Source organism: Salvelinus namaycush, chromosome 37, assembly GCF_016432855.1.
Source record: "Salvelinus namaycush isolate Seneca chromosome 37, SaNama_1.0, whole genome shotgun sequence".
Lineage (NCBI taxonomy): Eukaryota > Metazoa > Chordata > Actinopteri > Salmoniformes > Salmonidae > Salvelinus > Salvelinus namaycush.
In genome coordinates, this window is record NC_052343.1 from 26,370,444 (window position 1) to 26,386,186 (window position 15,743).

The 15,743-nt window shown below is 44.6% G+C and overlaps 1 protein-coding gene across 1 annotated transcript; it reads right to left on the reverse strand.

Moving 5' to 3' along the window:
* Positions 1–226: 226 nt before the first annotated feature.
* On the reverse strand, positions 227–10,449 carry LOC120031165 (U4/U6 small nuclear ribonucleoprotein Prp3-like). The gene is made up of 17 exons (XM_038976769.1): positions 10,299–10,449; positions 9,757–9,904; positions 9,417–9,547; positions 8,809–8,976; positions 8,561–8,644; positions 8,136–8,419; positions 7,899–8,020; positions 7,027–7,214; positions 6,683–6,849; positions 6,455–6,537; positions 5,837–5,983; positions 5,602–5,701; positions 5,264–5,377; positions 4,987–5,105; positions 4,675–4,752; positions 1,467–1,522; positions 227–1,261 (listed from the first exon to the last, which is right to left on the reverse strand). The coding sequence occupies exons 2-17, from the start codon at positions 9,899–9,901 to the stop codon at positions 1,112–1,114; spliced, it is 2,136 nt and encodes a 711-aa protein (XP_038832697.1). The 5' UTR covers positions 9,902–9,904; positions 10,299–10,449; the 3' UTR covers positions 227–1,111.
* Positions 10,450–15,743: the final 5,294 nt, after the last annotated feature.

Below are 15,743 nucleotides of genomic sequence, written 5' to 3' on the forward strand. Positions count from 1 at the left end.
ATTCTGAAAACTGACCTAATAACAGTTGGAGGGCCAGGCAACTTCAACAGTTTGACCAATATTTACAACCTGAAAGGGGCCTATATGTGAAAAGTTGGTTGCATCCAATCGCAAGCATTATAAATTGGTACCTCTCACCGTGTTACAAATCCAATGCAGCAGCTGAAAATAATTTAAAAAATGCACAAAGGTATAAAGCTTTCATTTTTCATTAAAAAGTATTGTATTGTCCTGCATGTGTTTATTGACAACATATACAGGATCAAACATAAGGGGAAGACACTTTATCCAAAACAAACATCGCTAAAGAAAAGAAAACAATTTTGGGTCAGTCAATATTTGACTAAATGGTCATTCCACAAAAAACAATTGTGTCAATTTTCTTTAAAAATAAAATGGCCAAAAACATTACACAAAAACAATAGTCAAATGTACGATCTCATACGTTTCATAGTCTTTAGTTACTGGTTTTTGTTTATTCGAAACAGGGCTTTTGCTTGGGAATAGTACATTGCGGCAATATTTCAAAACTGTATTTGGACCACAGCTGGGCTTACACTCAGGAACTGTAGTCAGGTTGAGAAGCCAATAGCAAGCTATAGAACACTCACACAGTGGAGAGATGTCAGACATAGTATTAAACACTGACACACAGCAACTGACAGACTGAATGACATCCTAACTACTAGAAAGATGGTCTCACAGTTATCAACTCTTCCACAAAATGTGATTGCAGAACAGTGTACACCTCGCTCAATATCTATACACACCATATATCCCTCCTAATCTACGCCCTCATCCATTCTCTAACCAGCACTTCCTTTCATTCATTCACTCCCAATCCGTCTCCCTCCCTGTCTTAAGTCAAGTCACCACACAATAACAGGCAGGCAGTCAGCCATACAAGGCTGGGTTGGGGTTGTGAATGTATCTGTAAGAGGGGTACAATCACCCTGACCTTTGCATGTCTCTGGTGAACGAGGTAACAATGCGCTTCACCACTGATCCAGGATCAGATAACTCCTAACCATTATGAGGATGAACAACTATCGGACCCTGGGTCAGTGGTAAGGGATCCTTCTGCCTCCTCAGCTCTAGTGATGCGCTCCCTTCAGTCATCAGTGCTCTCCAGCACGCTCTGGCTCAGAGCCAGGTCCCAGTAGTGTTCTGTTCCGTGCTTCTTAAAGTGTTCTCTAGCCATGTTCTCTGTAGGACACTGCTTAAACTTAATCTCCCCGTAGTTACGCTCCTTAGCCGTGCCCTGGGAGGATGGAGGAGGAGAGGGGACAGATGGAGGCAGGAGAGAAAACAGCACGGGAAGAAAGAGAAAGACAAGGTTAGATCAGTCTATACAATCAATCCATTTTAAAGAAGCCAGTTGTCCAAGATGAACATGATTATTATATGAAGCATGCATTACACTCCTGGAGCGTTAGTCAAATAAGATGTAATGGTTAACCACTCACCTCCCAGACCAGGCTGCATCTGTTGTTCTTCTTGGTCTCATCGTCTGCATCTGGATCTGACAGACAGACGAGAAAGGAAAACGGATTCAGAACCACAACAACTACAGTGAAGTATTATGTAATATAAACAGTAAGACATACAGCGTGGATCATCAACTAGATTCAGCTATGGGCACATTTTTTCTTGAGCAGATGGTCAGGGGGGCAGAACATAATTACAAATAATTTGCAAATTGACCACAAGACGCCCATACAGATATAACATTTGACTACAACAATCATTTCAAACCATGCTTACATTTGTATACGACCACATACAGTGGCAAGAAAAAGTATGTGAACCCTTTGGAATTAGCTGGATTTCTGAATAAATTGATAATCAAATTTGATCTGACCTTCATCTAAGTCACAACAATAGACAAACAGTGTGCTTAAACTAATAACACAAATTGTATTTTTCTTGTCTATATTGAATACATAATTTAAACATTCACAGTGTAGGTTGGAAAAAGTATGAACTCCTAGGCTAATGACTTCTCCAAAAGCTAATTGGAGTCAGGAGTCAGCTAACCTGGAGTCCAATCAATGAAACGAGATTGGAGATGTTGGAGATTGGCTTGCCCTATAAAAAAACAACTCACAAAACGTGAGTTTGCTATTCACAAGAGGCATTGCCTGATGTAAACCATGCCTCGAACAAAAGAGATCTCAGAAACCTAAGATGAAGAATTGTTGACTTGCATAAAGCTGGAAAGGATTACAAAAGTATCTCTAAAAGCCTTGATGTTCATCAGTCCACGGTAAGACAAATTGTCTATAAATGGAAAGTTCAGCACTGTTGCTACTCTCCCTAGGAGTGGCCATCCTGCAAAGATGATTGCAAGAGCACAGCGCAGAATGCTCAAGAAGAATCCTAGAGTGTCAGCTAAAGACTTACAGAAATCTCTGGAACATGCTAACATCTATGTTGACGAGTCTACGATACGTAAAACACTAAACAAGAATGGTGTTAATGGGAGGACACCACAGAAGAAGCCACCTCTGTCCAAAAGAAACATTGCTGCACGTCTGAAGTTTGTAAAAGTGCACCTGGATGTTCCACAGCGCTACTGGCAAAATATTCTGTGGACAGATGAAACTACAGTTGAGTTGTTTGGAAGGAACACACAACACTATGTGTGAAGAAAAAAAGGCAGAGCACACAAACATCAAAACCTCATCCCAACTGTAAAGTATGGTGGAGGGAGCATCATGGTTTGGGGCTGCTTTGCTGCCTCAGGGCCTGGACAGCTTGCTATCAGCAACAGAAAAATGAAGTCCCAAGTTAATCAAGACATTTTGCAGGAGAATGTTAGGCTATCTGTCCGCCAATTGAAGCTCAACAGAAGTTGGGTGATGCAACAGGACAATGACCCAAAACACAGAAGTAAATACGCCTTTTGGAGTGGCCCAGTCAGAGTCCTGACCTCAACCCGATTTGAGATGCTGTGGCATGACCTCAAGAGAGCAGTTCACACCAGACATCCCAAGAATATTGCTGAACTGAAACAGGTTTTGTAAAGAGGGATGGTCCAAAATTCCTCCTGACGGTTGTGCAGGTCTGATCCGCAACTACAGAAAACATTTGGTTGAGGTTATTGCTGCCAAATGAGGGTCAACCAGTTATTAAATCCAAGGATTCACATACTTTTCCCACCCTGCACTGTGAATGTTTACACAGTGTGTTCAATAAAGACATGAAAATGTATCATTGTTTGTGTGTTATTAGTTTAAGCAGACAGTGTGTCTATTGTTATGACCTTGATGAAGATCAGAACATTTTATGACCAATTTATTTAGAAATCCAGGTATTTCCAAAGGGTTCAAATACTTTCTTGCCACTGTATACATCTCTTATGTTCAGACTACTTTGGAACAGATTTGCAAAAATTACAATCACTTGGAGTTGATTTGTTGCTGTTTTTAGTATTTTATGAGCCTATCAGTTGTGTTGTGACAAGGTTGGTGGGGGTATACAGAAGATAGCCCAATTTGGTAAAAGACCAAGTCCATATTATGGAAAGAACAGCTCAAATAAGCAAAGAGAAACGACAGTCCATCATTACTTGAAGACATGAAGGTCAGTCAATACGGAAATTAAGAACTTTGAAAGTTTCTTCAAGTGCAGTCGCAAAAACCATCAAGCGCTATGATGAAACTGGCTCTCATGAGAACCGCCACAGGAAAGGAAGACCCAGAGTTACCTCTGCTGCAGAGGATAAGTTCATTAGTTACCAGCCTCAGAAATTGCAGCCCAAATAAATGCTTCAGAGTTCAAGTAACAGACACATCTCAACATCAACTGTTCAGAGGAGACTGCGTGAATCAGGCCTTCGTGGTCAAATTGCTGCAAAGAAACCACTGCTAAAGGACAACAGTAAGAAGAGACTTGCTCGGGTCATGAAAGATGAGCAATGGACATTAAACCATTATGTCCTTTGGTCTGGAGTCCAAATTTGAGTTTGTTTGGTTCCAACTGCCGTGTCTTTGAGACGCAGAGTAGGTGAACGGATGATCTCCGCATGTGTGGTTCCCACCTTGAAGCATGGAGGTCGTGGTGTGATGGTGCTTTGCTGGTGACACTGTCAGTGATTTATTTAGAATTCAAGGCACAGCATGGCTACCACAGCATTCTACAGCCATACGTCATCCCATCTGGTTTGGGCTTAGTGGAACTATCATTTGTTTTAACAGGACAATGACCGAAAACACACCTCCAGGCTGTGTAAGGGCTACTTGACCAAGGAGAGTGATGGAGTGCATCAAATGACCTGGCCTCCACAATCACCCGACCTCAACCCAATTGAGATGGTTTGGGATGAGTTGGACAACAGAGTGAAGGAAAAGCAGGCAACAAGTGCTCAGTGGAAACTCATTCAAGACTGTTGGAAAAGCATTCCTCATGAAGCTGGTTGAGAGAATGCCAAGAATGTGCAAAGCTGTCATCAAGGCAAAGGGTGGCTACTTTGAAGAATCTAAGACCTAAAATATATTTTGATTTTTTAAACACTTTTTTAGTTACTACATTATTCCATATGTGTTATTTCATAGTTGTGATGTCTTCACTATTATATTGCAATGTAGAAAATAGTACAAATAAAAGAAAAACCCTTGAATGAGTAGGTGTCCAACTTTTGACTGGTACTGTATATATAAATTAAATTCTCACCATCTCTCTTGGAGTTGTGTTCTTCCCATTTGATTCTGCTCAACATGAGCCTCTTGAACTTCTTCTGGGCTTTGGGACCTGAGAGAACAGCACATGCATGCTCAGTCATGTAGTTAACTCTGGGGTAAAGAAGAACCCATTTACAGCAACAAGTCATAAGAAATGTTATGAGATTTTCATGAGTAATTCATGGTAATTAAATGCAACTTCAATGGTTCAGACTCAGTGAAAGTAGACCCCATTTAAAGAGACTAATATGGTCCCTCTCCCCTCACACCCTTCCCTCCCTCCCTCCATCCACCCCTCTCTCACCTCCCTCCACCACCACCATGTTGACGTCTCGGTGTAGCACCACGGTGCCCGTCAGGTACAGCTGGTTGGCGTTAGCTTCCACCTTAAACTTCTTAGCCGGGTTGTGTAGGTTACGGATCCTGAGGGAAAGCGAGGGGGTGAGCGAGCAAGTACGAATGAGTAGGAAAGGCACACGGACACACTAAGCCGTAAATAGTTACATGTGCACAGAGACTTACCTAAACACTATAACATGCACACAAAACCTTATGCTATCCAGAGAATAACCCTAACTCACCTATAGACTGAGATGTGAACTCCAAGACTCAGGTCCTCTTTCAGCTTCTTCACCTTCTTCTCTTTTCTCTGCTCGGTTGTGAGCTTCCGGGCTGCATTGGCCTCCTCATGGGCCCTGAGGACAAACACACAGACAGCTGGTTATGTAGTGAGAGATGTCATATGGGGAAGGGGAAAAAATGGTGAGCCAGGAAGTGGGTGAAATAGGAGCAGTGATAGATGGGAGGCAGAAAAGAGAGAGGAGGGGGAGAGAGAGCGAGGAGAATGGGTTAATAGATGAGGGAGGGGTAAGAGAAAGAGGGGACAATACAGAGAGAAATGTGTAGTGGTTTGACTTACTTCTGTCTCTTGGCCATCTGTGCTCTGACGTGGGCCTCTACCTTAGTGGGATCCTGTACTGCCTCCGTACCCAGCACTCTCATCAGGTTAGAGATGCGCACTGACGGGACAAACACACTCAAGGTTAGAGATGCACTAAAACGGGGAGGAACACAGGCCTCTAACAGGACTACCACTCAGTAAAACGTTGAAGAGAAAAGCAGCATTACTTCAACAGCCCATGTCTCGATCCTACCTTTAGGTTCTGGGGGGGGCATGAGCCCCAGTCGGACCTTCTCCTGTAGCTCTTTCTGTCCCTCCCTGCGAGTCTGTCTCCTCAGCTTCTTCTGTTCCTTCTTAGTCAGGTACACTCCCAGAGTCACTCCTGGCTTGTCTGTGTCCACTGGAGAGAGGGAGACCAACACTTAGAGCGGCCTTCTCAAACTGAACAGTAGTCTACGCCTCTCGGTCAGGTTGTCAACAAGGCGGCACGACGCATCGTTCAGAAACATACATCTCTTTTACATCAAATATGTTTGAATTTTCAAACTAGTTTTCATCTGGAAGGCAGATAAAGGGTTTCCATCAAAACCAAACCCTTTGTCATGTGAAAACAGAATCCTAGTCATTACTCCACACGCTTAATTAGGTCACTTTTGTTTTGAGCCGACTTCGCCGTGGGCATTGAACATGTCCCCTGGGTCACACCTGAGCGGCAGCCCCGTTCCATATCGAACGCAGTCAACTTTCAGCCCATGCAAAACACGCCTACACGGGCGACCGGGTGAGATGAATCTAACCCCCTGACTAATATCCAGGAGCCCTTATTGGGACCTTGACATAAAAGTAACATCAAAGGGATGTGTGTGATTACCTGGGGGGCTGATCTGAGCAGGGTGCTCCACCAGGTTTGTGACTCCAAACAACTCCATCGCCACAAAATTGGTATCTGTGGATCTGAGAGAGAAGAGATGTGATCAGCACAACAAGAAATCTGGAAAATGGTGGAGAGAGGACTTTCATGACAATTCTTCAAAAGGTATACAACTTGGATATAGATGTTAGGATGACTAAAGTGGGGATTAAATGTGTAAAGACTCACAGGTCAATGTTGGAGGGGAGGATGTACGAGTCCCACCACTCAATGATGGGCACCTGCCCGTCCCCCAGCATCTTCTTGGGGGCAAAGAGGGCCAGCTTGGTGGAGGCCTGGATCCCCGTCTTCTTGGCTGCCTGGGCGATCTCTGTCTGCAGCTTCTCCAACTGGGCCTGGACAGAGGACGGAGGTGGTTTTGGTTGTTTCATTTCCATTTTGCAGTTAATGTTACACTCTACAAATAGTTTTTCCCTCTCTGTGGATTGATCAATTGTTGTGAAACACTTTCAAAATAATAAAAGGCTATGGTGAGAGGTGGAAGGTGACAGGTCAGGGGTCAGATTTGGTACCTTAGTTCTGATCCTCTGGGCGATCTTCTCAAAGCGTCCCTGCTCGTGGAACTTGAAGCCCTTCTTGGCTCGCTGGGCGGGTGCTATGTTAACACGCCCATCAAAGTAGATAGTGGACTCCAGTTCCTCGCCAGGCTTCTCCTTCAACTGCTGACGGAACTGCTCCCTCTTCACCGCACGGATATTAGCTGTGGATGGAGAGAAGATGAATGAACACAGTCAGATATTAGCTGTGGATGGAGAGGAGATGAATGAACACAGTCAGATATTAGCTGTGGATGGAGAGGAGATGAATGAACACAGTCAGATATTAGCTGTGGATGGAGAGGAGATGAATGAACACAGTCAGATATTAGCTGTGGATGGAGAGGAGATGAATGAACACAGTCAGATATTAGCTGTGGATGGAGAGGAGATGAATGAACACAGTCAGATATTAGCTGTGGATGGAGAGGAGATGAATGAACACAGTCAGATATTAGCTGTGGATGGAGAGGAGATGAATGAACACAGTCAGATATTAGCTGTGGATGGAGAGGAGATGAATGAACACAGTCAGATATTAGCTGTGGATGGAGAGGAGATGAATGAACACAGTCAGATATTAGCTGTGGATGGAGAGGAGATGAATGAACACAGTCAGATATTAGCTGTGGATGGAGAGGAGATGAATGAACACAGTCAGATATTAGCTGTGGATGGAGAGGAGATGAATGAACACAGTCAGATATTAGCTGTGGATGGAGAGGAGATGAATGAACACAGTCAGATATTAGCTGTGGGTGGGGAGGAGATGAATGAACAGTCAGACAGGTGACTGAAGATCGGGGAATAGAGCATGCTGATTGTGACAGTAGAGGAGAGTGTTGTACCTTTGAGCGTGGGCATGCGGTGTGTTAGCTCCACCTCATTGCCGCTGGCATCCACGGTCCGACCCATATCATCCAGAATTAGAGGGGCCGGCTTGTTTGACTCACGGGCCTCCGCCACCTTCCTACACCCAACACACACACAAACTCAGATGACATACATGTGTTAAGCCTCCCTGTAGTATGACATGTATTTGTGGAAGTGTCTAAAGCCGGGTCTGTGGTGTATGCTATACTCACGGTGGTGCTATCCCCATGGCGTGTAGGTTGGCCAGCGCCACCAGGTTATGAGGTCCTCCAGTGTTCCCAATGGCTCCCAGTATACCAGGCTTCATGGCTAACTGCGACTGGATGCGGGCCTGCAGCTCTGCAGCCTTCCTAGCCTTCTCGATGGCATCGTTCATGAAAGTAGCTGCCTGGGAGGGAGCGATGGACGTGGCCGAGCCCGAGGAGGGGGCAGAGGAAGCAGGGAGAAAACGAGAGGCAAAAGGAGGGTCTGGCTGGGGAGTGGGCAGGGGCAGCCTCTGGAGGGGGACAAGAGATTGTGATCAGACAGTAACAACACGAGTCCACAATATCTGTCAGACATCTACACTTTTCATTTATAAGGAGGAGAAAAGCCAATCCTTCAAGAGAGGGAGAGAGTGGAGGAAGATTAGTCTCACCTGCTGGGAAGACACTGGGACGAAGCTCAGCTGTTTCTTCCTCTCCTCTATCTGTCTGGTGGCAGCCTCCATCATCTGTTTGATCTGAGGACAGAGAGAGAGAGAGAAAGAATGAACACATTGATTCATTACACAAGGATCGTGACACGTCTGTATGTGAAGCAGGATCTTGGTACATGTGTTTTTTTATATGGGAAACAGTGTGTATGTGGGTCTCTGTCTGTGTGTGTGTGTGTGTGTGTGGCTACCTGTATCTTAGTGAGCATGCCAGGGCTCTCAGTAGGGGGTGCAGGTAGGACCTCTGGTTCCTCCACCTCCTCGAAGCGGGGGACACGTTTCCTCTTCACCGGCACACCATCTCCTGCCTCAGGGACGTCCCGCCTCGCACCCACTTCCACCTCATCACCAAAGACATCCTGGGGGAACATCAGTAGGTGGCAATGGCCTGAGGCTTAGCCAGAGGCACAGCCAAGCAATTTAACCACTGCAATAATTTAAACAACCTCCTGGGGAATATCCACTCACTGTTTCCTGCTCCCAAGGGGAGATATGTATGACACTAACATAATAAAGATCAAGCCTTGAGACAATTACTTTCTGTAGATAAACGAGTTACTGAGTTGAAATCTCTGATAATAGTAGAACCTCACCTAGCCTATTGTTTACACCCATTCAATCCCTTCCGATATCTGTTCCATCTCCATGGTCTAAACATGTAGGTAGCTACTGGTTACAGGCTACAGGTTAATGTGTTCCATCTCTATGGTCTAGACATGTAGATAACCTGTAGGTTGTAACCAGTAGCTAACATGGAACGTGTGGTACAACAACAGCAGCAGTGTGTGGTGAGGTCTACCTTCAGGTCTCTCTTGCGGTTCCTCTCCCCAGCACCCTTGTTCCCACGGGAATTGCGGCTCTCCTCCAGGGCCTCAAATAGTCTCTCCACGAACCCACCGGCAGACTCATCCAGGAATGGACGCAGCTGGTCTGATGGGTCAAAGGTTAGGAGTCAAGGGTCAAATACAACATTTAAAGACTGCTGAACAGTTATCTCTTTGAGTCAGACCCACCAAAAAACAGACGTTCTGGAAAAATAGGCTAACAAAACAGACAGCATACAACACAGCTTTTCTGCCATCATTTCAGTGTAACATGTCACACACCAACTGCCCTCATAATCCCCCTCTCACACACACCTGTGGTCTTCCTCTTGTCCAGGCCCTTGCCTACACAGTGCAGGGCCGCAGTGACGACAGTAGGCTCAGAGAAACCCAGCACCTTCTTCACGGTCCGTTCCACCCAGGGCCGCAGCTCCTCCACCTCCCGTTTAGGAAGAGACATCGTCTACAACGCAATGGTTGTCGGTAAACAAACAAACACACAGAAACAGACAAACTTCTTAGCTAGCCAAGTAGCTAACGTTAACCTTAGTGGCATGGATAGACGATCAGCAAAGTTGACAAACAGACCAACGTCACGTTTATCTGCCCAGCTAACGTTAAGTTAGCTACTAAAAGTTATGGTTAGTTTGCTTGCCAAGTTAACAAACGCTTGCTGTTTTTGTTTCCCTTGCCTGTTCACATTTCACCTGTCAACACAGATTTTTGCCAGTGTTGGCTAACTAACTGGGACTCAACTACTAGCTAACTTGCTAGCTATGTCTCAACTACTAGCTAGCATTGAACTCTTGTAGCAAGCTACAACAGTCTGATTCCCCCGTGCGGTGAGATCAACTTACCAACCAGACGATTTCGTCCTTAACAGGTAAATATATGCTCTTATATCAATTATATTCTAAAACGTTAATATTAAAAGATTGAAATACATAATAAATCCAAGCTGCTGTTAACAAACTTTCTGTTAGCGCGGCGTTCACACGACGTTCTGAATTCAGAACCCGGAAGCGGAAACACGTGAAGTATCTTCTTCGACTGTTAGTACTTGTTCGTTGTTGCCACCTATCGTAAATCAATCATAAAATCAACACGTGAATAATAGTTTTTATTTATCTAACTAGGCAAGTCAGTTAAGAACACATTCTAATTGACAATGACGGCCTACCAAAATGCCTCCTGCGGGGACGGGGGCTGGGATTAAAAATGTACAATAAAATATAGGACAAAACACATCACAAGAGAGACACCACAACCTCTAAACAAAGAGAGACCTAAAACAACAACATGGCATGGCAGCAACACATGAAAACACAACATGGTAGCAGCACAAAACACGGTACAAACATTATTGGGCACAGACGACAGCACAAAGGGCAAGAAGGTAGAGACAACAATACATCACGCGAAGCAGCCACAACTGTCAGAAGCGTGTCCAAAATGTAGTCTTTGAATGAAGAGATTGCGATATAACGGCCCAGTTTGAGTGTTTTTGTGCAGCTTGTTCCAGTCGCTAGCTGCTGCGAACTGATGAGGAGCGACCCAGGGATGCGTGTGCTTTGGGGACCTTTAACAGAATGTGACTGGCAGAACTGGTGTTGTATGTGGAGGATGAGGGCTGCAATAGGTTTCTTAGATGGGGGGCCTAAGATAACAAAAAGAGCCTATGCTGCAGGCAGAGTACTTTCATCAAAATACAGATTTTCCAGAGGTAGTCTACAATTTTACCACTCACCGTGCATTTGATACAGATGATTGTCTTGTTGTAACAGTCTGTCACTTGAGTACAAGAGTGTGTTCAGTTCGATTGAACCTTTGCTACGTTTCGTATAGATTTGTACTGAACCGCACGTTCCCCCAAAACGTTCAAATCAAATGTGTCACATTCTTCGTAAACAACAGGTGTGGACTAACAGTGACATTCTTTCTTACGGGCCCTTCCCAACAATGCAGAGAGAAATAATAGAAAATTAAAACACGTAATAATACAATTCATAATAGATACTCAATGGGTGACGATAACTTGGCTATGCTATATTAGTACCGAGTCGATATTCAGGGGTATACGGTCATTGAGGTAGATATGTACATAATGTATAATAGGAATAAAGTGACAGATAGTAAACAGTAGCAGCAGCGTTGGCTATGTGATAAGTCAAAATAAGTTAGTGCAAAAAGGGGCAATGCAGATAGTCTGGGTAGCTATTTGATTAACTATTTAGCAGTCTTGTGGCTGGAGTCTTTGGCCGTTTTTATTGAACAGACTTTGAGGTACGTTTGCTCCGTTTCATCCACAACCCCTCCCCGTATTTTAATTGGTCGTTCAGTACCCCCGTTTTCGTTTAATTGAACGTTACTCTACTGTTTTTCGTACTGAACGCAGCCCAGTAGTAGGAAACGCTACTTTATTGCAATTTGGATTGTCGGCCACCAGTCGGGAGTAGAGTGACGTTATAGGCTACAGCCTAGGTCGGCCTTGTCAATTGAACTTGCATTTCGAATACAATATATACACTGAGACATAGATACAACTGCATTAATGCGTTTTTTCAATCACTACGTGATGCGTAAACAAACTGACATGCATTCATAGAATTGGTTGAAAACACTGGATAATGTTGAAGATGCCGTCTTGTTTATTTGGTTATTTCCTTTCCGCCCCCTTTCTCTCCTTTTCTCCTGGCGCGTGATGTAGGTCATCTGAGTCCAGTAGTAGTAGTTTGAGCACGAGAGCTGCAGTGTGAGCCGGGTAGCCCCCGTCTGTCGGATTACATGCAGCGCTCTCCCGCCCCTCTCCACCCTCTAGTCTACTCCCTTCCCTCTCCACCTCTCCCCATCCCTAGTACTACTACTGCGGTAGTGTTTTTAGAACCCTTGCACTGCTGTTTTATAATGATCTAGGCCTAGTACTGTACTGTGCTGTACAGCCAAATAGTACAAACACCACTCTTTTTCTGTGGAATTCGGGTTTTTATTATTTACTCTCTCTTTCTTTCTTTCTTTCATTCTCATTCCACCTCTTTTTATATCTCCATATTTCTCTCACTTTCACAGGGCTCTCTCACACACAAAGCACACACATCTTTCCAATCCTACCTCCTCGCATGCAGGAATGGACTGACTGAATGCCCTGGGGAAAAAATAGTTTGGGTAAAAATGACACTTTTTTTTCCACCTTTATTTAACCAGCTAGGCTAGTTGAGAACAAGTTCTCATTTACAACTGTGACCTGGCCAAGATAAAGCAAGCAGTGCGACACAAACAACAACACAGAGTTACACATGGAATAAACAAACATACAGTCAATAACAATAGAGAAAAAAAGTCTACGTACAGTGTGTGCAAATGATGTAAGATAAGGGAGGTAAGATTAGGGAGGTAAGGCAATAAATAGGCCATAGTGGTGAATTAATTACAATTTAGCAATTAAACACTGGAGTGATAGATGTGCAGAAGATGAATGTGCAAGTAGAGATACTGGGGTGCAAAGGAGCAAAAAAATAAATAACAGTATGGGGATGAGGTAGTTGGATGGGCTATTTACAGATGGGCTATATACAGGTGCAGTGATCTGTGAGCTGCTCTGACAGCTGGTGCTTAAAGCTAGTGAGGGAGATATGGGTCTCCAACTTCAGTGATTTTTGCAATTCGTTCCAGTCATTGGCAGCAGAGAACTGGAAGGAAAGGAGGGATTGGCTTTGGGGGACCAGTGAAATATACCTGCTGGAGCGCGTGCTACGGATGGGTGCTGCTATGGTGACCAGTGAGCTGAGATAAGGCAGGGCTTAACCTAGCAAAGACTTATAGATGACCTGGAGCCAGTGGGTTTGGCAACGAATATGAAGCGAGGGCCAGCCAACGAGAGCATACAGGTCGCAGTGGTGGGTAGTATATGGGCTTTGGTGACAAAACAGATGGCACTGTGATAGACTGCATCCAATTTGCTGAGTAGAGTGTTGGAGGCTATTTTGTAAATGACATCGCCGAAGTCAAGGATCGGCAGGATAGTCAGATTTCCGAGGGTATGTTTGGCAGCATGAGTTAAGGATGCTTTGTTGCGAAATAGGAAGCTGATTCTAGATTTCATTTTGGATTGGAGATGCTTAATGTGAGTCTGGAAGGAGAGTTTACAGTCTAACCAGACACCTAGGTATTTGTAGTTGTCCACATATTCTAAGTCAGAACCGTCCAGAGTAGTGATGCTGGACGGGCGGGCAGGTGCGGGCAGCGATCGGTTGAAGAGCATGCATTTAGTTTTACTTGCATTTAAGAGCAGTTGGAGGCCACGGAAGGAGAGTTGTATGGCATTGAAGCTCGTCTGGAGGTTAGTTAACACAGTGTCCAAAGAAGGGCCAGAAGTATACAGAGTGGTGTTGTCTGCGTAGAGGTGGATCAGAGAATCACCAGCAGCAAGAGCGACATCATTGATGTATACAGAGAAAAGAGTCGGTCCGAGAATTGAACCCTGTGGCACCCCCATAGAGACTGCCAGAGGTCCGGACAACAGGCCCTCCGATTTGACACACTGAACTCTGTCTGAGATGTCTGACATCCCACTAGCCAGCCCATTATATAACAGCATCATGGCACAATGTGACTGTACCGCACACAGACCCCTCAACCCATCTCCCCACACACTCACTCACGCACACAATATCACCCTCACCCCATACACACTCGACTCCCCACAAAACACACACACAGACTCTCAATGGTGTTTTCATAGTACTCAGTAGCACCCGCAGTGCATGGCACTATTTTGTGATCGCTGTTTGAATGGAGGGGCTGTGTATGAATGCAACCTCTATCCTCTGGTCTGGTTTGAGAAAAAGCTTCATCCTTATTCATCAGATAACATTACTGTCAGTGTTGTGTTTTATTCTACAATGTTTTCATTTGAAGGGCACATAAACTGAGTATACCAAACATTAGGTGTATTTACCTAATATTGAGTTGCACAGGGATGCTGGCCCATGTTGACTACAATGCTTCCCACAATTGTCTCAAGTTGGCTAGATGTCCTTTGGGTGGGGGACCATTCTTGATACACATGGGAAGCTGTTGAGCATGAAAAACCCAGCAGCGTTGCAGTTCTTGGAACAAACCGGTGCGCCTGGCACCTACTATCATACCCTGTTCAAAGGCACTTAAATCTTTTGTCTTGCCTGTTCACCCTCTGAATGGCACACACACACAATGGAATGGCATCAAACTATGTGATTCCCCAGCCCAGCAGATCAGGTGGCGTTTCATCATTATAATCCAGTTGTAGTTCTGTGTGTCTGACAGTGGGTCTAAATCATTCTAGAAGGTTCCGGTACCAGGGGACTCTGGGTCACGCTGCTGTATACACTTCTCCAAACCCTGTGTGTGTGTGTGTGTGTGTGTTCACTTCACACCAAACTGAGCTGCATGCTACAGCACTGAGCCACGGCCCCTAATACACACACAGATGGGCAGAGTGTACCAGTCCTCAGGGTGTGTGTGCATGCGTGTGCATGTGTGTTGTCAAGGTACATGCAAAATAACCCTCATTTACATACTCGGCGGAAGCACAGCAGTTTTTACCTCTTTCACCATCCTGCTTTCACCCTTTCACCATTTCTCTCTCTCTCATCCCACCTTTTTCTCTTTGTCTCTCATTCAGTCACTCTGCTTCAATAATTGAAAAGCCATGTAAGATGGTGTCACCATGAGCATCATAGCATGACTCTTCCCCAAATATCCCCACATTGTGTTATGAGAGACTTCTGTGTCCTTGAAAATATGGTCCACATCATGTATTTTAGTCTGCCCCCTGCTGATGACATCATAATGGCCACCAAGCAAGGACAAAATTTAAAATGTCTGCTATCTAAATATTTGAATCTTTTAAAATGTTTATCTATATATTCCTTAAACAGTAGGTTCAGTAGTGTGGAGGTTAACTCTATTCCCTCTCTTGGTATTGCAGTTCATAGGCAGGACTAGTGTAGTGATGGTTAACTCTATTCCCTCTCTTGGTATTGCAGTTCATAGGCAGGACTAGTGTAGTGATGGTTAACTCTATTCCCTCTCTTGGTATTGCAGTTCATAGGCAGGACTAGTGTAGTGATGGTTAACTCTATTCCCTCTCTTGGTATTGCAGTTCATAGGCAGGACTAGTGTAGTGATGGTTAACTCTATTCCCTCTCTTGGTATTGCAGTTCATAGGCAGGACTAGTGTAGTGATGGTTAACTCTATGCCCCCTATTGGCAGTGTGCATGTTTAATGCAGATCAAGGTTGTTTTGAGAATAGTCAGCATTCAGC

Bases quoted from the DNA above. Each gene is read 5' to 3' on its own strand.
- LOC120031165 (XM_038976769.1), bottom strand. From the start codon at position 9,901: ATGTCTCTTCCTAAACGGGAGGTGGAGGAGCTGCGGCCCTGGGTGGAA. The intron at 8,977-9,416 runs GTAGACCTCACC...ATGTTCCCCCAG, and splicing joins ACCGCAAGAGAGACCTGAAG to GATGTCTTTGGTGATGAGGT. The intron at 4,753-4,986 runs GTGAGAGAGGGG...CTGTTCTCTCAG, and splicing joins CATGGTGGTGGTGGAGGGAG to GTCCCAAAGCCCAGAAGAAG.